The sequence below is a fragment of the Pezoporus flaviventris genome, unplaced genomic scaffold (genome assembly GCF_033815535.1).
Source record: "Pezoporus flaviventris isolate CSIRO_AGI_PZ_B2104156 unplaced genomic scaffold, CSIRO_AGI_Pfla_v1 ptg000070l, whole genome shotgun sequence".
Lineage (NCBI taxonomy): Eukaryota > Metazoa > Chordata > Aves > Psittaciformes > Psittacidae > Pezoporus > Pezoporus flaviventris.
The window spans coordinates 7954318-7977590 of record NW_026892618.1 but is presented as its reverse complement, the minus strand read 5'-3'; the positions used below and the strand labels follow the sequence as shown (position 1 = coordinate 7977590).

The following is a 23273-nucleotide window of genomic DNA, read 5'->3' as shown; positions in this document are numbered from 1 at the left end:
AACTGAGTACCGGCAGGTGTATGGATTGGTTTGGGCTTTTCCTCCAAGCTCTGATATCTGGTTGGTACAGCCTCGGGCCTGGGACTGTCACTGCACCCAGACTGCAGCAATTCCTGCTCAGGAAGTGGTTTCTCTCCCTCCCTTTCTCCCTCCTCCTTCTCCCTCTGTTTACCTCCTCTGCCATGTTCTCCTCCCTGAATCATTTCTATGTTTTAACCATGCTTTCTTTATACTGTAGCTGCCACTCAGGACTGAAAAAAGGCAGGGTTCTAGTTTGCTCTGTTAGTCAATGTTATTTTGTTCTTCAGGTTTTAGGACAGAGAAAGCATTCTTCATTATAAGCTCATAACCATAAGAGGTTTCCACCCCTTTGTTCATTACGTCCTAGAAGACTTGATGCATGGTATGGAAAAAAGCCTGCCATACTAACTAGACAAATGCAAACAGGCCTTTTTCCCCTCTTCAAATGCTATCTCATATATAACTTCTCTAATAATTTTATTATTTTAAGACTCTGAACTCTGTATGTGAATAATACTGTTCTTTACATGTGAGAAAGGTTTTCAAATGGAAACCAAGTTCTTTGTTCTTCCTATAGACAACTGTTGGTTTTTTTTTTTCTGTTATGGAAGTTTCTCTGTTTCCTCCCCAAGTAGTTTGTGACAGAACTATAGGAATACCTGCACAGAGCAGGATGCTTGTAAGTTGGAAGTCCTGAAAAAAATAGTTAAATTAACAAATAGGTGCTCTTTAAAGGTGAACTCTTATGTGGATCAATTGTTTAGGGTTAAGTTTTGGTGAGTTTACTTTGGGACTAGAGGTATTTGACCTTGATACAAAACCAAAATTGATCCTCAGGAAATGCCTGTAGTTAACTGTCAGTTGACAGCACCAGGGATCAGTTTAGAAGTCTTTTAGAGATGGAAAATATTTACCACTGGTGTTACGAAGTGGTTATGGTTGGCAGCTGTGTTCTACAGAATTGATTGCTGTAGAGGAAAGAGATGGCTCTGCCCTCATATTAAATAAAGAAGATAAACATCTTCATCCAATTGTCCAGTAGTTATGTCTGCTCTGAAAGAGTCTCAGTATCCTTAATTTGAGGTCTAAAATAAGCTTCTCTATTTTAATTACTTTTCTCAGAACTCTCTATTCCAGTTGCACTACATCTTTATTATTATTATTTTTAGAGGCTCTTTTTCTGGTTTGCTCTGTGCTCCTTTTCTAGTGATTCTTGACATACAAAATATTCTCACTGTAGTGCTTCTGAGCATTAAATTACGTGGGCTTGTTTTTTGTTGTGTGTGGTTTTCTTTTTTTCTTTTGGGTGATTTTTTTTTTTTTTTTTGCGATTAAGATCAACCTAGAGGGAGCAGTGAAGATGGAAGATGATGGTGAGACAGTTCTGAATACTGAGTTAGTGATCTGGCAGTCAGGCAGTGAAACTGAAAACTAAACCCAAGTTTATAAATGAGAAGGCTGAAGTTTATTTTCCTTTAATGACATTCAAGTTGCCTAAGCCTTGGAAAATACAAGATGGTTTTGTTGTTAAGGTCATGATAAGATCACATGTCAGGCAAATAGAGACTCTGTCACTAAAAGGATGGTTTGATTTTCCACCATCCATTACAATCCAGAAATCTAAGGCCATGTCTCTGTAGGCAGTGAAGTTCCCATTTGCTAGTCCTAGGCATTCACTGTGTTTGTACAGACTGCTAACTGCTGAAGGACCTTGCAGCCACACCAGAGCAGTTCTAATGCTTTTTCTAGGGGGGTGTGTGTGTTCAACAGAATATTTCATACTAGATGCATGTTTTTGTGTATGCATGCACACACAACATGCTGAAGGTAAAAGGACAGTATTATACAGAGCAGCAGAAGGATATGGTAATTATCAAGATAATTCTAATAAGCTTAATATTTAATTACTATACATTGGGAGAAAAAAAAAGCTGAAAAATGTTCATTACCTTGTAAAGGACTTTATAACTTTGTCTTATGTACACTTTTTGCTGTCTCCCACTTTCAGTCTGAACTATCCCTTCTCCATCCCTAAGAGTTTGGGGATAACCAGTAAGGCTATTGAAGGTTTTTTGCATAAACACATCAATGCACGAAAAGGTAATAGAGTGTCAGTAAGTAATAAGTACTTATATGATCTTAATGAGGTTTATAAAGCTTTGTCAGAGATGGATCCCACTGTTCCTGGGGTAGGAGCTGCCAGAATCCAGGTTGATTTCCAGCTTCCACCTGGAGGAAAACAACTTTAAATGCACGATTTGTGGTCTTCAGCACACAGTTGCAAGTAGAGCCCAGAGGCAGATGCACACCTGAGAAGAAACCCTGTGGTGCCCTGAGGCAGACAGATCCCTGGGGAGCAGTCAGTACAGGGACCAGGTCCATCAGGCTAGTCCCAGTGCATGAGAATGAAAACTAGAGCTGAGCTGATCAAAACTCAGATCCTCCAGTGGAGATTTAGGAGCATATTGAGTAGTCAGGTGCTAAATGTGACATTCCTTCATATTGAGGGGATAACCACCAGTTGTGGCAATGGGCCTTTCTTCAGTTTTGTGTAGATGGCCTGTGCAGAGATTGACAGCTCAGAGTCCTTGTGTGAGTAATATGCACAGAGAATTAATTTTTGTGGTGCTATAACAAAAACTTATGTAACAAACTTATGATGCAATTTAGAACGATTTCTTTTACCTTTTTTTTTTTCATGGAATTAGCGTATTTCTGTAATATTTTCATCAGGTTGATGGTCACTAAGCAAAAATCCATCTCCATATTTAGTTGGATTTATACATTTTATGTGGTTATGTTCTGAGAATGCTTACATTTTCCTAGGAAGATGGTTTAGTGTAGTTTTATTCCTTTCCCTCATGAATGTCTCACCTAACCAAAATAGAACATTTATCGCAAGCTTCTGCTTGAGGAGGTAAAGCAAATCTGTATCTTCAAATTGAAACATTTCTGCCACAATAGTTTTAGGTGGTTAAAAAAATATTTCACAGAGACTACTCAAATATTAATTCTCCTAAGGACCTGAAAAGACACATGCTGACAGATCTACTGAGAGACAACAACAACTAAAGGTTTCCTGGAAGGGGAGGAAGCAATCAACCAACCCCAAAATCAAAGTAGGTCACTGAAGAGAAAACATTTTAAATTTTGCATTATTTCAACAGCCTTCTCATAGGGGTGGCTGTCTCTTGGGAAGGCTGGGACCGTTGGCAGGAATAGCAGGATGACAGACTGAAACCTAATGCAGAAGGGATGAGGAGTGCTACAATCTGCTTCGACATGCCTTTTGTGGGAAGAGGAGTAGAATAATGTTCTTGCTCCTTCCTGCCCTCATCCATCCTACTCATTAATCCCAGTGTGCCTTGGCTACCTTTCCCATATCACAGAAGGCAACTTAAGGCTCTTCCAACTAATGCGGCCTGATCAGGAAGAGGAAAACAGAACTTCTTGTCCTTCCCCATACTGTCTTGATTAATTACTGTCTTGAAACTGAATTGTGAATAAATAAGTGGAAAATTAATGCGTAGTTCATATACTCACTAGCTGTCTCTGAGTAACAAAATCCATGTAAAAGAGCAACCACAAGTGAAGGATGAACACTAGTCATAAAATACAAGACCAAGATGTCATGTTAGGGAATGAAAAGTTACTCTACGATTCAATCAATGCAACTTGGAGCTCCTTCCTTCTTTTCCAGAACATTAAAAGCCTCAAAAAGAGATCCAGGGAACTAATATGAAGCACAAAAGGGATGTCAAAAGAGACTTCAAATTCTTGACAAAGTGCCAATCAACACTAGGCAGGGGAGATTAATAGGGCAACCTGCAGGGCAGAATACCTGTTCTCAGTAAACTACAGGAAGAGACATAAATAGCTTAAATGGATAATCCCCCAAAAATTAACACCTACACTTTTGAAGTTACCAGATGAAATGAAAGCAGAGCTATGGAAAAGATGTGCAAAAAATTAATGCTTAAGAACAAATGTGCCTAATGAATGGTTCTATGAATCTAGACAAATAGAGGGAAAACCACACTAATCACTACCAAGGAAAAGATGCATGTTGTTAAATACTGGGAGGAGTAATAGGCAGGGAAGAATATACTTTATAGGTGTGCAAAAGCATTACTGAGCTCTCTTGTATTCTATTTGTGCTGTTACTCATGGGGGGGGAGGGGAAGGCTGTACACCAATTTTATTTATTTCCCTTCAAACAGTAACTGAACTGGTAAGTAATGTGCAAAGACAATGACAAAAGTGAGGAGACTCATCTATCCTAAGAGCACCATTAAGGCTGATATACAAAGATGGTGAAGTCTTCCCAATTTCTGTAGAACTTCATAAAGAGCTATTAAAAAGGGCTGATACAAACACTACAATGCTGGCTATTTACACGTGAAAATAGTTATAAAAATGTTGGCCAAACATAGCCTGAATTAAATAACATACATACAAGGAGGCTACAGAGAAAGACAAAAAAATCCCCAAATGCTCCCCAAAGCTCTAAAGAAAGAAAAATATCTTCCTGAAAAAGGAAGGAAAAGGACAAACAATGACACACAAAAAAAAAAACCAAACCAAACAACAAAACCCCTCAACTAATTCTTAGTATGAAAAGCTAAATTTACCCGAGCACCGACGCTCACCACCCCTGTCCGCCGCCACACACCCTGCCCGTCCGTCTCCACCAGAACCACCACCCCCCCCCCCCCCCCCCCCCGCCATCTCCTTTGTTTAGGCGCCGCGAAATGGCGGCGGTGGAACGCGGGCGGGGCTGGGCGGTGCGGCACCGCGCGGGCGGGAAGCGGCGCTCTCGGCCCTACCGCCCCCATTGGCTGGATTTTGCTGCAGACCCGGGCCCCGCTCCCCCCAAAGACCCCGAGCACCGCAGCGGCGGGGCCCGGAAGCTGGGCCGTGCGCACAGGGACGGAGCTTGTCCCCTTCCCGGGGGTTTGCTCCCGCGGCGCCCAGGCCGGCCGGCAGCAGGGTCGGCCGCCTCCCAGGGCCACAGCAGAGACCGGCATCGCACCGCCCATCCCCTGTCGGAGGCGATGGCGCGAACGTCGATGTCCGCCGGGGGAAGGGCGGGGAGAAGAGCCCGCCCTTGCCCTGCCCCGTCGCAGTCTCCAACCAGGTCGGACTCCTGGCAATATACAGCCGCGCTGGCGCCTGCTCCCGCCACACACCACTTGAGTTGAAAAGAGTGAGGAGTATGTCTGGTCGAGGCAAAGGCGGGAAGGGGCTCGGCAAGGGCGGCGCTAAGCGCCACCGCAAAGTGCTGCGCGACAACATCCAGGGCATCACCAAGCCAGCCATCCGCCGCCTGGCTCGTCGTGGCGGTGTGAAACGCATCTCGGGTCTCATCTACGAGGAGACGCGCGGTGTGCTGAAAGTCTTCCTGGAGAACGTGATCCGTGATGCAGTCACCTACACGGAGCACGCCAAGAGGAAAACGGTCACAGCCATGGATGTGGTGTATGCTTTGAAGCGCCAGGGACGCACTCTCTACGGCTTCGGCGGCTAATACTCCGGTTTTGGACAGGTCACTTTTTCAGAACACAAAGGCTCTTTTCAGAGCCACCCACGCTTTCAAAAGAGGAGCCTGAATCACGTTTCGTGCCTAAGCCTTGTATTTCAGGGCTGCAGCAAAACAACGGTAGCTAGTGGGTGGTGTGGCCTACGCTAAGGGCGGTGGGGGTGGGGTCTTTCTCTGTTCTCATCTCTAGTCCGCGTTCCGTATGGTTCTTTTAATGCTTCCAGTCTCAAGCCAACAAGTGAGCGTGAAATCCGTGGTCTAAATAAATAGCGAGTTTCTGACGGGACTCCCCCTAGGCTCGAGAGAAACATTCCGTTTCCGAAAGATTAGTACGTCTTACATTCCCCTCTCCTTTTCCCCGTTTTCGTCCCCGTCTCCCGCTCTTCCTTTGTAAGGAGAACGGAGGGGACAAGCTGGCGAAAAAAGCCGGAATCCCCGGTCAAGCGCTATTGCGACAGCCGGTCTCCCGCCATCGGCTTCACCGCAGCAGCCTGAAATGGAAGCGCACGAAATGGCGGCGTTGCTCTCCGTTGCCGCCCCCCCCCGCATGGGGGACGGGGTATGGCGGGAAAAAGAAACGAGTAAACGGCTGCAAGCGCCCGTCGCGTCCCATGGGATGCAGCGGAAAGGGACGCCGAGCGAGAACGCTTCCCTGTGCTCTGCTCCTTCGACTGCAGGGCTTCCTGTGCTCTGGAGCATCCCCCCGGCCTCGGCCTGCGCCCGCAGATTATAAACGGGGAATCTCAGAACGTCGACACACGACGATCGGGAGGGGGTTGAGGCCACTATCCCACGCTGAAACTCCCGCCCGGTTATCCCACGATTAACACTGCCTGGAGTACGGGAAATTGCGCTCAGCTTAGGCTGCCTACACCTGCTCCTAATACCAGAGACCCAGCTCTCTTTTGTGGCCATGTGGTGGCTCTTAAAAGAGCCTTTTCGGTTCGGGGGGGTGGGGGCACGACAGGCGCTTCAGGCGCGCTCGCCGCGGATGCGCCGCGCCAGCTGGATGTCCTTGGGCATGATGGTGACGCGCTTGGCGTGGATGGCACACAGGTTGGTGTCCTCGAAAAGCCCCACCAGGTAAGCCTCGCTCGCCTCCTGCAGCGCCATCACGGCCGAGCTCTGGAAGCGCAGGTCGGTCTTGAAGTCCTGCGCGATCTCGCGCACCAGGCGCTGGAAGGGCAGCTTGCGGATCAGCAGCTCCGTCGACTTCTGGTAGCGCCGGATCTCGCGCAGCGCCACCGTGCCGGGACGGTACCGGTGCGGCTTCTTCACGCCGCCAGTGGCAGGCGCGCTCTTGCGGGCAGCTTTGGTGGCCAGCTGCTTGCGGGGCGCCTTCCCGCCCGTCGACTTACGCGCAGTTTGCTTCGTTCGCGCCATTGAGTACTTTAGAAGCCCACTTCCTTTCCCGTATAGTAACTATAAACCTAGCAGATATAAACTGTAACAAAGCGCATAGAGACTCCCTTTTATAGCCAACCTCTGCTTGTTCATTGGCCACTGGAAAGAGTCGAGTTCATTGGGTCAATTTGAAAACCCCGCATTAACCCCTTCTGGGCTGAACCCCTCTCCTCAATATTTGAGTTACAGATTCAGTCCCCTCGTCTTTCGTTTCTTCGAAAACGTCATTATTCTTCTTAATGACTTGATCGTAAGGATAGGATCCCCCCCCACCCCCGTATTTTCTAGGTTTATCAGAAAGCTAATTTTTGCTTACAGGCTTAGTTAGTAAATTCTAATTATGTAAAAGCTCACCACTTATATTCTGACTTTCTACAACATAGAAATACCTATTTCCTGAAGGAATCTAATTATTTACTTGCAATCCAAAACTAGAACTAACATACAATTAGGGTTCTTTTACCTACGAAATTCAAAGCACTCATCATAACATAAAACATGGATGAAGTAAGAACAATTCATAGTGTCAAACATATGACAAAACAAAAATACAACAAAAAATGAAGTAGTAAGAACTCTAGAAATAAAAATTTTATGGAAGAAATCCTTAAAAGTTCATTATGCAATTTACACAAATATGGAGAAAATAAAGGAAAGAGGGATGCCTTGTGTAACGGTTTGGAACTCTGAGCGGCTTCAGTCACCTCAGCGGGTACCCAATAAAAAAACTGCTCCTTATCTACCAATCAGAGATGAGGGGCGTGCCAGACCCGCTATGAATATAAGCCGTGCAGTCGGAGACGTCTCTTGTGCTTTCAGCTTCTAAAGTACTCAATGGCGCGAACGAAGCAAACTGCGCGTAAGTCGACGGGCGGGAAGGCGCCCCGCAAGCAGCTGGCCACCAAAGCTGCCCGCAAGAGCGCGCCTGCCACTGGCGGCGTGAAGAAGCCGCACCGGTACCGTCCCGGCACGGTGGCGCTGCGCGAGATCCGGCGCTACCAGAAGTCGACGGAGCTGCTGATCCGCAAGCTGCCCTTCCAGCGCCTGGTGCGCGAGATCGCGCAGGACTTCAAGACCGACCTGCGCTTCCAGAGCTCGGCCGTGATGGCGCTGCAGGAGGCGAGCGAGGCTTACCTGGTGGGGCTTTTCGAGGACACCAACCTGTGTGCCATCCACGCCAAGCGCGTCACCATCATGCCCAAGGACATCCAGCTGGCGCGGCGCATCCGCGGCGAGCGCGCCTGAAGCGCCTGTCGTGCCCCCACCCCCCCGAACCGAAAAGGCTCTTTTAAGAGCCACCACATGGCCACAAAAGAGAGCTGGGTCTCTGGTATTAGGAGCAGGTGTAGGCAGCCTAAGCTGAGCGCAATTTCCCGTACTCCAGGCAGTGTTAATCGTGGGATAACCGGGCGGGAGTTTCAGCGTGGGATAGTGGCCTCAACCCCCTCCCGATCGTCGTGTGTCGACGTTCTGAGATTCCCCGTTTATAATCTGCGGGCGCAGGCCGAGGCCGGGGGGATGCTCCAGAGCACAGGAAGCCCTGCAGTCGAAGGAGCAGAGCACAGGGAAGCGTTCTCGCTCGGCGTCCCTTTCCGCTGCATCCCATGGGACGCGACGGGCGCTTGCAGCCGTTTACTCGTTTCTTTTTCCCGCCATACCCCGTCCCCCATGCGGGGGGGGGGCGGCAACGGAGAGCAACGCCGCCATTTCGTGCGCTTCCATTTCAGGCTGCTGCGGTGAAGCCGATGGCGGGAGACCGGCTGTCGCAATAGCGCTTGACCGGGGATTCCGGCTTTTTTCGCCAGCTTGTCCCCTCCGTTCTCCTTACAAAGGAAGAGCGGGAGACGGGGACGAAAACGGGGAAAAGGAGAGGGGAATGTAAGACGTACTAATCTTTCGGAAACGGAATGTTTCTCTCGAGCCTAGGGGGAGTCCCGTCAGAAACTCGCTATTTATTTAGACCACGGATTTCACGCTCACTTGTTGGCTTGAGACTGGAAGCATTAAAAGAACCATACGGAACGCGGACTAGAGATGAGAACAGAGAAAGACCCCACCCCCACCGCCCTTAGCGTAGGCCACACCACCCACTAGCTACCGTTGTTTTGCTGCAGCCCTGAAATACAAGGCTTAGGCACGAAACGTGATTCAGGCTCCTCTTTTGAAAGCGTGGGTGGCTCTGAAAAGAGCCTTTGTGTTCTGAAAAAGTGACCTGTCCAAAACCGGAGTATTAGCCGCCGAAGCCGTAGAGAGTGCGTCCCTGGCGCTTCAAAGCATACACCACATCCATGGCTGTGACCGTTTTCCTCTTGGCGTGCTCCGTGTAGGTGACTGCATCACGGATCACGTTCTCCAGGAAGACTTTCAGCACACCGCGCGTCTCCTCGTAGATGAGACCCGAGATGCGTTTCACACCGCCACGACGAGCCAGGCGGCGGATGGCTGGCTTGGTGATGCCCTGGATGTTGTCGCGCAGCACTTTGCGGTGGCGCTTAGCGCCGCCCTTGCCGAGCCCCTTCCCGCCTTTGCCTCGACCAGACATACTCCTCACTCTTTTCAACTCAAGTGGTGTGTGGCGGGAGCAGGCGCCAGCGCGGCTGTATATTGCCAGGAGTCCGACCTGGTTGGAGACTGCGACGGGGCAGGGCAAGGGCGGGCTCTTCTCCCCGCCCTTCCCCCGGCGGACATCGACGTTCGCGCCATCGCCTCCGACAGGGGATGGGCGGTGCGATGCCGGTCTCTGCTGTGGCCCTGGGAGGCGGCCGACCCTGCTGCCGGCCGGCCTGGGCGCCGCGGGAGCAAACCCCCGGGAAGGGGACAAGCTCCGTCCCTGTGCGCACGGCCCAGCTTCCGGGCCCCGCCGCTGCGGTGCTCGGGGTCTTTGGGGGGAGCGGGGCCCGGGTCTGCAGCAAAATCCAGCCAATGGGGGCGGTAGGGCCGAGAGCGCCGCTTCCCGCCCGCGCGGTGCCGCACCGCCCAGCCCCGCCCGCGTTCCACCGCCGCCATTTCGCGGCGCCTAAACAAAGGAGATGGCGGGGGGGGGGGGGTGGTGGTTCTGGTGGAGACGGACGGGCAGGGTGTGTGGCGGCGCACAGGGGTGGTGAGCGTCGGTGCTGGGGTAAATTTAGCTTTTCATACTAAGAATTAGGCATCGTTATTAATCCTCCTTTTTCCCCGCTCTTGGTCATGATATTTTTTTGGGGGGGGAGGGGGGTGAAGTCATTTACACCTCCTGTATTCCTGTCTTAATGACCACACGCCTGTTTTGTGTTTATGGGGCTGAGGTGGTGATAAAGGAACTCCATTTGAGTGTCTTGTTAATATACCCATGTAAAAAATCGATTTTATTCCATGTGTTTTTATATGTGTGGCATGTGTTTGTTCATGTTTTTATGCTTTATTGATGTGTTATACCTCAAAGTTTTAATTTCACATTTTCTTTTTATTCTGCACATAAATTTTGTTTTTTGAACACATAACTGGGTGTTTTTATTAGCTGTAGTACTGTAGCTGCATTCATATGGAGGGCAAATCTTTTTAACATGTTGTGTTAGTCATCTTCAGGCATCATACGTGTCCGAACATTACTTATTTGGGGAATGCATAGCAATTTCCTCCCCCCGCCCCCTTCTTTTCATCTTGTGGGTTTTTCAGTACAGTTATTTCACGCTGCAGAAATGTGACCTGTATACTTATTGCTTCTCTAAGCAGTTATGATGCCTTCAGATAGCAGTGACACTCAAGAATTTACAAAGCTAGAAAAGCTGCAGCTATAGATATGAAGACATGCAACATGTAACAGGATTGTTCTTAATGTTTCAGTATCAACAACTGAAAGTCCTACAGTAGCTACCTATAACCTTTAAACTCGAATTCTCTAATGCGGTTATAATACATATCATGCACCATAATAATCACAATTGCTATACAGCTGTGCCTCATCATCAATATATTTGTAATTCTCTCTAATGCTATGTGCTCAGTGCCTTCTGTCGAAGCTGTATTGTTTTGTAACTTTTCCTGGGGCTTCTCCTTCGTTGTCTTCTCCATACACCATACAGAGTAATACACCAGTCTAAAGAGAAATGGTGTTCAGAAACCAATCTAAGTGTCCAACACTTATCCTACTACACTTATAAAATCTACCTTGTTGTCTCTGCTTGTTTGCTTTGGTTCATGTTTTTTGTTGGTTTGTTTCTCAGGAGCTTTTGACATTGGCAATGTGTACTCTGTAAGTCCAAGATTATACACAGGCTTCTGACTTTCCCTCATCAGCGAAGTTGTCCTCCAGCATGTCTGGCTAAAGAGGCTGTAGAAGGTGGATAGTTAAAGCCAAGATGCTATTCAGAAACATTTTTTTTCTTGAAGTCCATTTAGGTAATAAGAAAATAACAGAAAAGAGTTATCTTTCTGACCTGAGATTTCAGAATACAAAAGGCCATTTTCTAGGGAAAACTGCGCAGACCTCACCCAGGAGCTGTTGTGGCAGAATACTAGAAGCAGCTTTGCCTTTATGTCTTCCCAGTGCCACGTACGAACTTCCAGTTGGAGCAGTTACCTGAACAGAAGACAGCTGAGAGCCTGTAGCACAGTGTGTTCACCTGGCAGAGGTACACTAACCAGGGGAGAAAGAGGGAGTCCCACAGTTCATACTTGTTCATAATGTGCGACAGGCTGGTGACTCCTTCAAGTTCTAACATCCTTGAGTTGTTCTGGAACTGTTCTTGAAGCCTTTTCTCTGTTCCCTCCCATCAGACTTCTGTTTCCTGACTCTGAAGGATTATTTCTTTTGGTTGCTTCAAAGCTTTGGTCAGTCACTAGAAATTCTGTTGTTAATGAAGTGAGATAGATGATGGGTGGTGACTTGCTTTAATGAACATGGTTTTTTTTAGACTGCAGAGGGGAATATGAATGTGTAGATTCCTTTTTCATAAATCACAGAATCATTGAATGGTGTGGGTTGGAAAGGACCTTAAAATCATCCAGTTCCATGGGCAGGGATACCTCAACACTAGACCATGCCACCCAAGGCTCTGTCCAACCTGGACTTCAACACTGCCAGGGATGGAGCCTTTACCACTTCTTTGGGCAGCCTGTTCTAGTGCCTCACCACCCTCACAGTAAATAACTTCTTCCTTATATCTAACCTGAACTTCCCCTGTATAAGTTTGAACCCATCACCCCTTGTCCTGTTGCTACAGTCCATGATGAAGAGTCCCTCTCCAACATCCTTGTAGGCCCCCTTCAGATATTGGAATCTTGTAGAAACTCAGTTCATCTTTCTTCATTGGTTAGGCTTCCACAATCAGTTCTTTCCTAGAATTTGAGTCCCCTTTATAAATATCTTCTGACCCTCTTTTCACTCCTCTTCCCAATTCTTTTGCCTTCAGCACTCTCCAGTATCTGTTTGTGAAAGGGCAGCACATGCAGCCACATCGTTCCTACACCAGGAATTACTGTCCTTCAGTTATTATTCAGCTGTTTGGTTTGGGGGGGGGGGGTCGGGTCACTGGGGTTTTGCTGTTTGTTTGTTGTTTTTTTTTTTAACAGATTTCTTAGTTGTTCAGTTCACAGTAGCTGCCTTTCCTCAATGAAGGCTCTAACCTAAATTTCCTTCTATTCTGTAGCTGATGTTTACAAAACTTGTTAGATTCTCCAAGACGTGGATCAATTATAATTTTTGTTGGAGGTGATCAACAGACTTTAAAGGATTAACATGGTAAAGGGGGTATTTGCAGAAGCTACTTTTTTTTAGGGGGGAGGGTGGATTGCTTTGTTTTTAATGCCCTTGCTTTCTGGACCTATTCACTTTTTTGTGATTGCTGAGATCGCCTGGTGATACTCTACATTTTGTCTTCCAGAGCAGTGTAACAAGAGCAATAGTCTTCATCTGCTAGTGTGGAACCAAAACTGGCAATCCTACACACGTTGTTCTGGAGTGGAATGTCATGTTATGGAGCTTCACAAATGCTCACGAGAACACCCATTACCAGGCAGACGTGTTGTCAGCAAACTGCATTTCCAAATAATGTTTATGCCAAAAGAAAGCCATCAGGTTCACAGCATATGTGAGTGGTTAAATGTTTAAAGATGGGCCACTCTGGCTTCTTTTCTTGCTTCACTGAGAGAACTACTCTTCTTCACTTGAAAAGGCAGATAGAGCTCCCTCTAACCTTACCAGATTTTCTCCAAGCTGATGGAGCTGCTAAAGACATCTGTGGGGGAAGCAGGGCAAATGAAGGTGGATGAGCAATTATCCTATCCCTGATTTGATGAGAGGGAGCAGGGTTAGCATGCAGGAGGCAGATATTAAATCAGAGAGCTGCAGCATCATAAAGGCAGCATGAAGCAGCTCTTCCCACATGGGTAGCTGCTTTTGTTTCCCCAGTTTAGGTGTTAGCGCAGCAGAAGCATTTCCAAGCAAGCCTTATTGGGAAAGAGAAAGGCCCCGTCTTTTCCTCTCCTGGTTCTCTTCATCAGAGAGCACTGTTTTGGACATAAACTGGAAATCTTTGTGCATCCAGAATTTTGCCCAGCAGGCAGGATAAAACTAAAAAAAAACCACAAAACAAAACAAACCAGAAGCAAAACCCAGTCTGTAAGGTGACAGATCTTTTTATTGCTTGAACCAGTATCCAGACTCTCCCTGCTCTTATAAATCTCCTTAATTGATCAGTCAATTTTGTTGTGATTTTAGCAGTCTCATCTGCCGTAAAGTACTTACCTGTGCCAAATAGGCTTCCTGTATAGGACCATGCCATCCATCATATCGGATACCAAGAAGGTCTAGACTTTGAAAGGCCCATAGGAATTCCAAAAGGAAATAGCATTATTATGGCATTGGCTATTTGATACCATTTTATGCAGTCCTAGCTTAATTCAAGCACAAATTAACTTGATCTCATTGAAAGTGGCTTATAGAACTGTGATGTATTGATGAATGAATCTATAATTGTCATTTATAATGTGGCTGCATTTTAATAAAAAAAAACAAACAAAATCTAGCACATCAGAATTCCCAACGCCATGAAATAATTTTAGTAGATTTAAAATATGTATATTTTCCTCTTGCATAATGCAGTTAAAGTTGCAAAAAAGCAGCTTGAATTTCTGATTCACAATAAACTAAAATTAGAGTTTAAAATCCATAGTTAATGACTAGGATTATCTTGGTTTTGACTTAAAACACATTCATCCCATATGTGTTGCATCTCAAAAGAAATCCACATTCTTTCAAGTTACAAAGTAAATCACTTAAAGTCCTGACAGACAAGCCATACCCTGTGGACCAAAAAGAATTATTTTCCCACGCTATTAACAATGCTTAGTGTTCCGGATCCTCTGCATGCTTTTCTGGTTGTATTTTTGCCCTTTTAACTTGTGGTCATTACAAGCGCAACTTATTACACGAAGTATGCAGATATACCACTTCTTAAAGGGGAAAAAAAAAAACAACAACCAACCCAAAAGAGTATCGAAATCCCTTTTAAGTTTCTCTAAGGTGTTTTTTTCCAGGATGAAGTGCGAATAACCATGTCCCACACTGCTCGCGCAAAGCCGCAGAAGCAGCTGCCGCAAGAAGGGCGGGAGCCCGGGGAGAGGCGGGGCCAGGCAGCCGCTGCCGAGCTTCGCCACCAACCTTGAGATTGAAAGAGTTCATTGCGATTGGCTGGTAGGATCCGCACTATTAACCAATAACAGCGTGGTATTTAAAAAGGACAAATTGCAAAGCCGTTCCTAAGAGAGGTGACGCCACTTCAGCGGCTATCCAATAGAAGCGCTTATACCTGAAGCCAAATATTTGCATAAGGGACCTATAAATGTGGGAGTGCGCAGACTGCCGCTCATTCTGGTGTGTCGGAACAGCCCAGGAGTTATCGCTATGCCTGAGCCGGCTAAGTCTGCTCCTGCGCCTAAGAAGGGCTCCAAGAAAGCTGTCACCAAAACGCAGAAGAAAGGTGACAAGAAGCGCAAGAAGAGCCGCAAGGAGAGTTACTCTATTTACGTGTACAAGGTGCTGAAGCAGGTGCATCCTGACACTGGCATCTCGTCTAAGGCCATGGGTATCATGAACTCCTTCGTCAATGACATCTTCGAGCGCATAGCCGGTGAAGCCTCGCGCCTAGCGCACTACAACAAGCGCTCTACCATCACCTCTCGGGAGATTCAGACGGCTGTCCGGCTCCTGCTGCCGGGTGAGCTGGCCAAGCATGCAGTCTCCGAGGGCACCAAGGCTGTAACTAAATACACCAGCTCTAAGTAGAATATCACAAAGCAACAGTTTTAACCCAAAGGCTCTTTTAAGAGCCACCAATTTTTTCAAGTAGAAGGGCTGAGTTGCTGTTGTTTTCGGGGGGTGCATAAGTAACCTGATCATTTGTATGTCACCAGTGAAGTGCTTGGTTTTTCAGGTAACTGAAGCTATTTAATTTCTGACTGGAAGAATTTTGATTTGCAGACCGCATCTGGCATAAAGGATTGGCTGTTTAAAACTTGAGCACGCAATACTAGCTGCTTTTGAATGTTGGCTAAAAAGCAGCAGCAACTGTACCCCAGTGCTTTGGTAGCTCGGTCAGTTTCCAGAACTTAGGAGTCCCGTGAAAAAGGTAGGTGGGCTTTTATTTTCGAAGAGCTTGAATTCCTCTTGCTTAATATGTCCAGCAGAAAATTCTGTTGTTAAGAACTTGCACTATACCTGTAAAATAATAATTAAAAAACATTTCTGGATCTTTCAGTGAATAATAAGTCTTTTGAAAGCAAGTCTTCCAGGTGCGTTTGTAGCTTGGCTTCACTTTTCGTATGTTTTAAGTGCGGGTCCAATTCTCCCTCTCCACCCCACCCCAATACTCGCTTTTTCCAGTGAGGTAGCTGCCGTACTTGTGATTAAATAGGGTAAGATTTTTCTTTACGAAGGGTTTTCCGGTTTAAAACACCGATGTCCAAATGTGTGAAGGAGTTAATTCACTGTGAATCGCCGTGAAGCTGGGGTTGTCGGCGATGTGCAGGGACTTGGGATCAGACAGCTGCTCTCGAATGTCCCGCCGCACCGCTGTGAAAGTGCAGCTTTGCCCGCAGAAGCTGTGGGGTGAAAGCAGAACTGGAGCACTACGCACGCGTTTTCCCCACCCCCCCCAATCTGTGCCGTCTTGCCACAGAACCCCCAGGAAGGCGGCCCGTGAGGCGCCGCGCGTAACCGAGCATGGGGGAGTGCACCGGAGGCGTGCGTGTGGGGTCACCGCCCTAAGAGGCGGGGCTTGACGCCAAGGGGGCTTGGCCGAGTGGGCGAAAGGGACCAATCCTGTCCCCGCGCGGGACACTTAAGCCTCCCCCCGGCTACGCAGCGGAGGGACGCGAGCTAGGGCTGGCGCTGGCCTCGTTAAACTCCGGGAGGGCGGAGCGCTCGCCGGGCTCCTGAATTGCACGTAGGAAGCAGGACTTCAAGTTAGGTCTGGTCTCTCATGCAGGCTGCACAGACCGCCCGCGTTTCGGTAAACGGTAACTTTCTTAATCTAGTATAAATCCCTGCCAACCCCTTTTCGAGATTTGGTTATGCTGCTGCAATTACTGTAGTGTTCCAGCTCTTTTTAAGTAAAGGTGGGTGGCTCTTAAAAGAGCCTTTGGGTTTATTTAAATGAGTAGACTATAACTGCTTCTCAGTCTTTTTACTTCTTTTTGGGCGCCGCCTTCTTTGCCTTGGCAGCTTTGGGCTTGGCTGCTTTAGGTTTGGCTGCTTTGGGCTTCACCGCCTTGGTTTTAGCCGGGCTCTTTGCTGCCTTCTTAGGGCGACCTGCCTTAGCAGCCTTCTTAGGGCTCTTAGTAGCCTTCTTGGCAGCAGCAGCCACCGGCTTCTTCGCTTTCTTGGGACTTTTCTTCACTGCTGCAGTTTTTTTGGGCTTCTTGGCAGCGCTGGCAGGCTTCTTGGCTGCCGGCTTCTTGGGCTTGGCTGCCGGCTTTTTCTTAGTTGCTTTCTCCTTTGTCTCGCCTGGCTTCTTGTTGAGCTTAAAAGAACCAGAAGCACCGGTGCCCTTGGTCTGCACCAGGGTACCTTTGTTGACGAGGCTCTTCAACCCCAGCTTGATGCGGCTGTTGTTCTTCTCTACATCGTAGCCACCAGCGGCCAGCACCTTCTTGAGCGCGGCGAGGGAGAGCCCCTTGCGCTCCTTAGAGGCGGACACAGCCTTGGTGATCAGCTCGGTGACGCTGGGGCCCGCGGGCTTCCGGGCCTTGGAGCCGCCCGCCGCCTTCTTCGGCTTCTTGGCGGCGGCCTTAGCACCGGGAGCAGACACAGCGGGGGCGGCGACGGGCGCGGTCTCCGACATGGCTGCAGCCGTAGTCCGCGGATCAGGGGAAACCACTGGGCCTGAAGCGGGTCCGCGGCCTCGTATTTATAGGGAGGGGCTGCGCGGTGATTGGTGCTCTGCAGCGCCCGCCCCGCCGCCCGGCGGAACGCTCCCGTCTCCCCTCTCATTTTGTGTTTCTTAGGAGGCAAAAAAGACGGGTTTTATCCGAATTTCGGTCATGCACTCCCCCCGGTTCGCAGAGCCGTGGAAAAGAAAGACTGTTGTTCCCCTCGGCGAAGTTTCCCTTCGGAGAGGCAACGGGTGAGTTAAAAAAGAGGCGATAAACACCGAGTCCTGGACCCGGAGAGACCTCGGGAGGCAGAAACTTTTGGTTTTCCTACTAAATAAAAGCCGCGACGTGGTCACCTAAACCTCCAAAGTAATTAATTGTTATTCTTTAAAGGGTCTTCTCTTAATCTGAACTGAAAACAGGACACTTGAATGGATATTTTAAGCACAAATTGGTTTCTAAGAGGAGGAAGTAACACAGGTTCATCTTGAGCACTGAATATGGATTAGAAATTAGCTCCTTTGTCCCAAATCCTTTGCCCCTTTCAAAATAATTTAAATAAATCCAATTAGTGGATGATGCAGCAAGGCAAGAAGCAGGTGAAAGTTCGGTAAGGGGCTGTTTGTATCCTAGAAGAGAATGACTTTTTTACAGCATAGCAGCCTGAGCTGTCTTGCTTAGTGTGCACACAATGCAGGCACCATTCCCACATGCTCTGCTACTGAAATATTTATATTCTTAATAAATTATGTGACAGAAGAGCTTAACACGGACAGGTTTTGTTAATAATTATAATCAGCACCCTGTCACTTCATGATTTGGCAGTGTTTTTTTTTCTGACACAGCTTGATTAGTGAAAAATCTGAGTCAGCGTTATCTCAGGAGACACGACTGCAGCTGAGTGTCTCCCTGCTTCTGCACAACAAAACTAGCTCCCGTTATCGTCTTGGACTCCACTTTTGTAGCAGATTGTGAAATATTTGGTGGTTTTTTTTGGTTTTGTTTTTATTTTATACTTTTCAATGACAGATTCCTGCACTGGGAGTAATATGAAAACTAATATATATGCGTTGTGCTGAAAGAGCTGGCTGTGAGCAAGAGGGATAAGTCCTCCCCTGCATTTTACCAAGACCGCACGTAAACAGATTAAAACTAAAATTATTTTATTTTTCAAAGTACAGAGAATTGAAAGGAATATCCCCTGATATTTTCCTTTTTGCCTACAACCCTTTGTTTTGCCATAGGCCTGTAAACTGCTTGTTACTTCTTGGCATTGTGACTGTCAGTGGTACTAAAACGTTGCACGGTGGTATGATTAAAAAAAAAAAAAGTCTTTTCAAATCGATCATTATTAAAATGTGTTTGTTGATCTATAATCACCAATTTTCTGTTTCTACTTCAACATCTGTATGGTGGTGTTCAGCACTATAGGTAAGGTAGAATCAGAACTGGGAACAGTCCTTTTTACCTCAAATTGCCCATCATTCCTAAATCCACTCAGATTTCAGTTGCAGCAGCTCAGGCAGAGCTGTGAGAAAATTGTATGAAAAATTACTAATTCAGAATGCCTGTTAGTATGAAAAAAAGGACACATCTGTAGGTCAAAGGGTTGTTTAGAAGGAGCAAGGTGGCTTTTAGAGATGTTGATTACTTCAATTCCACACAGGCTCAGTAAAGGACAAGGCCTGGGGGGAAAAGGGGAAGCTGCAAATTCCTTGCAACATCAACTTTGGGACTTTGTCCCCCACGAGAACAATTCATTCCACATCTTATTTTTAGCATTGTGTTTACCAGCAATTAACATGTTCTATTTTACTGAAGTAACAGTACAGCAGGTTTTGTTCTGAATTGAAAAAATAAATTTTCAAGAACTTAAGATTTCACAAATTTGGGTGGTTTTGTTTGGTTGGGTTTTTTTGTGGGTTGTGTTTAGTTAGAATGTACAGCTCCTTTTATGAGACAGTGGGTGGCTCTAAAAAGAGCCTTTGTGTTAAACTTCTGAGGTGGAAGCCTTCCTCAGTTTTTACTTGCTCTTGGCCTTATGGCTGTCGGTCTTCTTGGGCAGCAGCACAGCCTGGATGTTGGGCAGCACACCACCCTGCGCGATCGTCACCTTGCCCAGCAGCTTGTTGAGCTCCTCGTCGTTGCGGATGGCGAGCTGCAAGTGTCGCGGGATAATGCGCGTTTTCTTGTTGTCGCGGGCCGCGTTGCCCGCCAGCTCCAGGATCTCGGCCGTCAGATACTCCAGCACAGCTGCCAGGTACACCGGAGCGCCAGCGCCCACCCGTTCCGCGTAGTTACCTTTCCGCAATAAACGGTGAACGCGGCCCACAGGGAACTGTAGGCCAGCCCGCGACGAGCGTGACTTGGCCTTAGCACGCGCCTTCCCGCCTTGTTTTCCACGCCCGGACATCGCTCTTGCCTCTCCTCCTCTGCTTCCGCTTAGAAATGACGTGAACACCCGTTCCTGCGGCCCCCCTTCCGCCCCCGGCCTCTTTTATACCTTCCACGCTCGCAGGGGCCTGCTTTCTCATTGGTTCCCACACGCTCTCTCTGGCTACTACCAATGGCGCTGCGGATCCAAATCCACCCAATCGGAGAGCGGTTCTCCCCGCCGCGTTACCCCCGCCCTACAGCAAATGCAGGGAGGGGATTGGGGGGGGGGCCCTGGAGGGGCGCTTCTGGAGTAGCGGCGGGGCGGGTCCAAGCCCCGGTTCCGCGTACTGCAGCCGCCTCTGACCCCTAGCAGTGACTCAGGAATTCATCTTACAGGGAAACGTGTGCCTGAGGAGCTGACCCCCAGGAACGGGGGGAGCCCCTTGCTAGTGCCATCGCTGTTGTCTTAGAACCCTCTATTTAGAACCTCAAAAATGCTACTACAGGATTATTTATTATCATGAAGAAATGCTTCTATCAGTAGGCACATTTGCAACCCAGTACTACTGATACCTGCAGAAACCAGGCAGGAACACATAACACAGGAATTTTCTCTGCTTTAGGAGACAATCACTCAACTGTTACTGCAATTAAACTAATACAGTATTACTTGCAGGGCTGTTCCGCAGAACATTACAAGTTACTCAAACTGGAGAATACCCCACTACACAAACAAGCTGAAGTGACTTCAAGATCAAATGTTTGGTACGTTTGTCCCTCTCCTGCACCAGGATTCCTGATTGTTTTTTCTCCTTCACTCTGATTACCCACAGTTTCTCTTTAGTCCCTGTCATCTTTTCCTCTTCTATATTTTGAGCAATGGCAGATACTATCCTTGTTCAAAGCAATGAAGGAGTCTGCACCCTGGACTATGACACATCCTTTTGCTACCCCAGTGCTGCACAGCAGTGTTTTTCCTCCATTCTGCTCTTTTCTCTAAATTCCAGTTCCGTGACTTCTTTTGTTCCCTTCTTCATTCATTGATGCTTTTGGACTGTAACTCATGGTTCATTTTTTATAACGCAGCCCAGGTCCCATTACATGGGTATCATAAAATTACAGTGAAGTGAGTAGTGTGTGTGCCAGACTATGCTGCTTACCCTTGGATATGAGCACTGGCATGGTTCAGGGAAAGACAGAGATATGACTGCTACTCAGCTATTCATGATGGCCTAGCAAAGAAAAACAAAAAACAAAACAAAAAACAAAACAAAACAAAAAAACCACAAAGCCAAAAAAAAAACAAACAAGCAAAAAAAAAAAAAAAAACCACACCAAAATCCCAAAACAAACACACAAACAAAATGAAACCCACCCAAAGAAATCAAACAAACTAAAAGACATTTCATCTAAACTCTGCCCCACAGAGTAAGAAAGAGTCACAGCCTTCTTTCCAGGAGGGTACAGTAACAGGAATTCTGATCTAAACTGTTCAGGATTACAAACAAGGCAAAATAAACATGTCATAGTGCACACAAAGTACTGTCACACTTTTTTATTTTTGGGCAACTAAGATCTCAGATCCCTATTCAGAAATTTCAGTAATATTTAGAAAGCATCTCTCTTTAATGGTGTGATTCAATGGATTATCAGAGGCCAAAAATAACACATGAATAAATGGAAAAAATTAATCTTGCTATTGCAAGTATTGCCAATTTAGCAATGAAAACTCTTTGTAATAATTTCTGATGCTGGGGGAGAAAAGGTTGGCAGCAGTCCTCCAAGCTGGATTTGGTGTTTCTACCACGGCACATCATTCGTGTGGATGTTGAAGAACATTTACTTCAGCAAGTTGTATGCCCTAAGATGGATAAGCCATTTCCTCAGCTTGTGCTAATCAGCACAGTTTGAATTCTCAGTTGTGAGGTTAGAATCTCAACACCTGTAATGATGTAAAACTACCTCCACTGATTTTCAGGCATATTTAGAGCTCAGATCTGTCACCTTGTGAGCATGTGGTTTAGTCACCAAGTTGTCACACAAAAGATGGGCACCGCTGCTGTTCCTCTCTCCCTTTAGTCTTAGATTATGGCTCTGCTCAGAGCAAAGCCACTGGCAGGTGAGCATTGGCTTTAAACACTACACTAATTTCTTGAAAGAAAAATGAAAGAGTAATAGTAAAAGTTTTGACAGTCCGTAACAATGTAGCCCAGCAGTCCCGTAGATTTTAGTCCAAATAAGCCTGCAGGACCGCGTCCTAATTGGGAAAAGCTGCCTGTGATTCATAAGAAGAGGAGGAGGCAGTTGCACAGTTAGGTGAATTGGCAGCACAGGTGGTTTTGTCTGCTTCTGAGCATCACGAGTAGCTACTCTTAAGCATTGCGTTCCTGCCTATACAGGCAATCATTTCACTTCTTGCTGTGACTGCAATAAATACATTCCAGAACTGACTCAGTTCAGTTACCTGAGTGCATGGATTGAAGTCAGGGCATCCACACATCCCATTGCTTTGATAAAAGGGACAGGAAGATCTTACATCTTCGTGCTCCTTCCACTTAGAACTGTATCAAAGGCAAAAAAGGAAAAAAATAAAAATAGATCACCCACATCAGCATAGCTGAAGACAAACCACAGCTCGTATTTTTAGCTGTTTTAAAGTTGTAGCAAATTCAAATCCATTTGTCTCCATCTGAAAAGGATAGGTAAAAACACACACACACAAGAAAGTGTTCTCTCTATCCCAACACAAGAAAAGGTGGCTCAGCTATGTGAGAATATGGCAAAAGGAACGTAAATAAACCAAGGCTCAGAGGTACCACAATGACGCTCCTTCCCCCAAAAATCACCATTCACATGTTTCACTTAAAGACAAAAATATCTTAAAAAAAAAAAAAGCAAAGAAATATAGCTAAAAAATTATGATACTACTAACACAAATGCAATTAACTCCTGAACCAGAGAAAGAACTGTTATACAAATCTGTTTGTGTTCAGTATTAATGAAAAACTGATTTGAAATTTTCAAGTGTAAGTTTAGGTAGATAATAATTCTGTTTCCTCAAAACACATTTAACTTCAAAACAGTGAGTACTCAGCTAAGTCTGAGACAGCCAACTAAAGGTATTGTTCAAGGTATCTGTTGGTCTGGCTGCTTGATATAAACTCTCTTCATTAAAAATCTAAAACTCCACAAGTCCAGATATATTCATCTAGAAATTGGTATGTTAGAGAACTCACCCTTGAAATCATCAAGAATCTCACAAGTTCTTCAGCAGGGACAATGCAGAGCTTTCTCAATTTCTTTTATGCTGTATCATACTTATGACACTATTAGTAGGTTTTGTGCTCAAATTCAGTATTCCAGACAAAACTTTGCATATTTGCAATATTTATTATCTCCACTGAAGCAGCAATTTCTCTGGGAGAGATTTGTTGCAAACAACTGATCTTATGGGTCTTAAGACTCATTTGTCTACAAGATCCCAAGAGATTTTGCAGTTCTGCTTCTTAAATGTGGTGCAGTAAGGTTTATTGGAGTATTTGGCTCTGTCTGCATAGTGAATGAAGCTAAAGGAACACTTCTG

General features: G+C 46.5%; 6 protein-coding genes across 6 annotated transcripts; 3 read left to right on the top strand and 3 right to left on the bottom strand.

Moving 5' to 3' along the window:
- The first annotated feature begins 5223 nt into the window (after nt 1-5223).
- Nucleotides 5224-5619, top strand: LOC133279020 (histone H4). Its single transcript, XM_061472361.1, has one exon. It carries the CDS (start codon nt 5237-5239, stop codon nt 5546-5548), a length of 312 nt encoding a protein of 103 aa, XP_061328345.1. The 5' UTR covers nt 5224-5236; the 3' UTR covers nt 5549-5619.
- Nucleotides 5620-7789: 2170 nt separating this feature from the next.
- LOC133279023 (histone H3) lies at nt 7790-8302 on the top strand. Its single transcript, XM_061472364.1, has one exon. It carries the CDS (start codon nt 7799-7801, stop codon nt 8207-8209), a length of 411 nt encoding a protein of 136 aa, XP_061328348.1. The 5' UTR covers nt 7790-7798; the 3' UTR covers nt 8210-8302.
- An 825-nt stretch (nt 8303-9127) lies between these two features.
- LOC133279019 (histone H4) lies at nt 9128-9519 on the bottom strand. Its single transcript, XM_061472360.1, has one exon. The coding sequence runs from the start codon at nt 9504-9506 to the stop codon at nt 9195-9197; it is 312 nt and encodes a 103-aa protein (XP_061328344.1). The 5' UTR covers nt 9507-9519; the 3' UTR covers nt 9128-9194.
- A 5299-nt stretch (nt 9520-14818) lies between these two features.
- On the top strand, nt 14819-15278 carry LOC133279000 (histone H2B 1/2/3/4/6). The gene has a single exon (XM_061472341.1). The coding sequence runs from the start codon at nt 14847-14849 to the stop codon at nt 15225-15227; it is 381 nt and encodes a 126-aa protein (XP_061328325.1). The 5' UTR covers nt 14819-14846; the 3' UTR covers nt 15228-15278.
- Nucleotides 15279-16559: 1281 nt separating this feature from the next.
- Nucleotides 16560-17309, bottom strand: LOC133278998 (histone H1). Its single transcript, XM_061472339.1, has one exon. The coding sequence runs from the start codon at nt 17281-17283 to the stop codon at nt 16627-16629; it is 657 nt and encodes a 218-aa protein (XP_061328323.1). The 5' UTR covers nt 17284-17309; the 3' UTR covers nt 16560-16626.
- A 2007-nt stretch (nt 17310-19316) lies between these two features.
- Nucleotides 19317-19727, bottom strand: LOC133278997 (histone H2A). The gene has a single exon (XM_061472338.1). The coding sequence runs from the start codon at nt 19725-19727 to the stop codon at nt 19338-19340; it is 390 nt and encodes a 129-aa protein (XP_061328322.1). The 3' UTR covers nt 19317-19337.
- Between the last annotated feature and the right edge of the window lie 3546 nt (nt 19728-23273).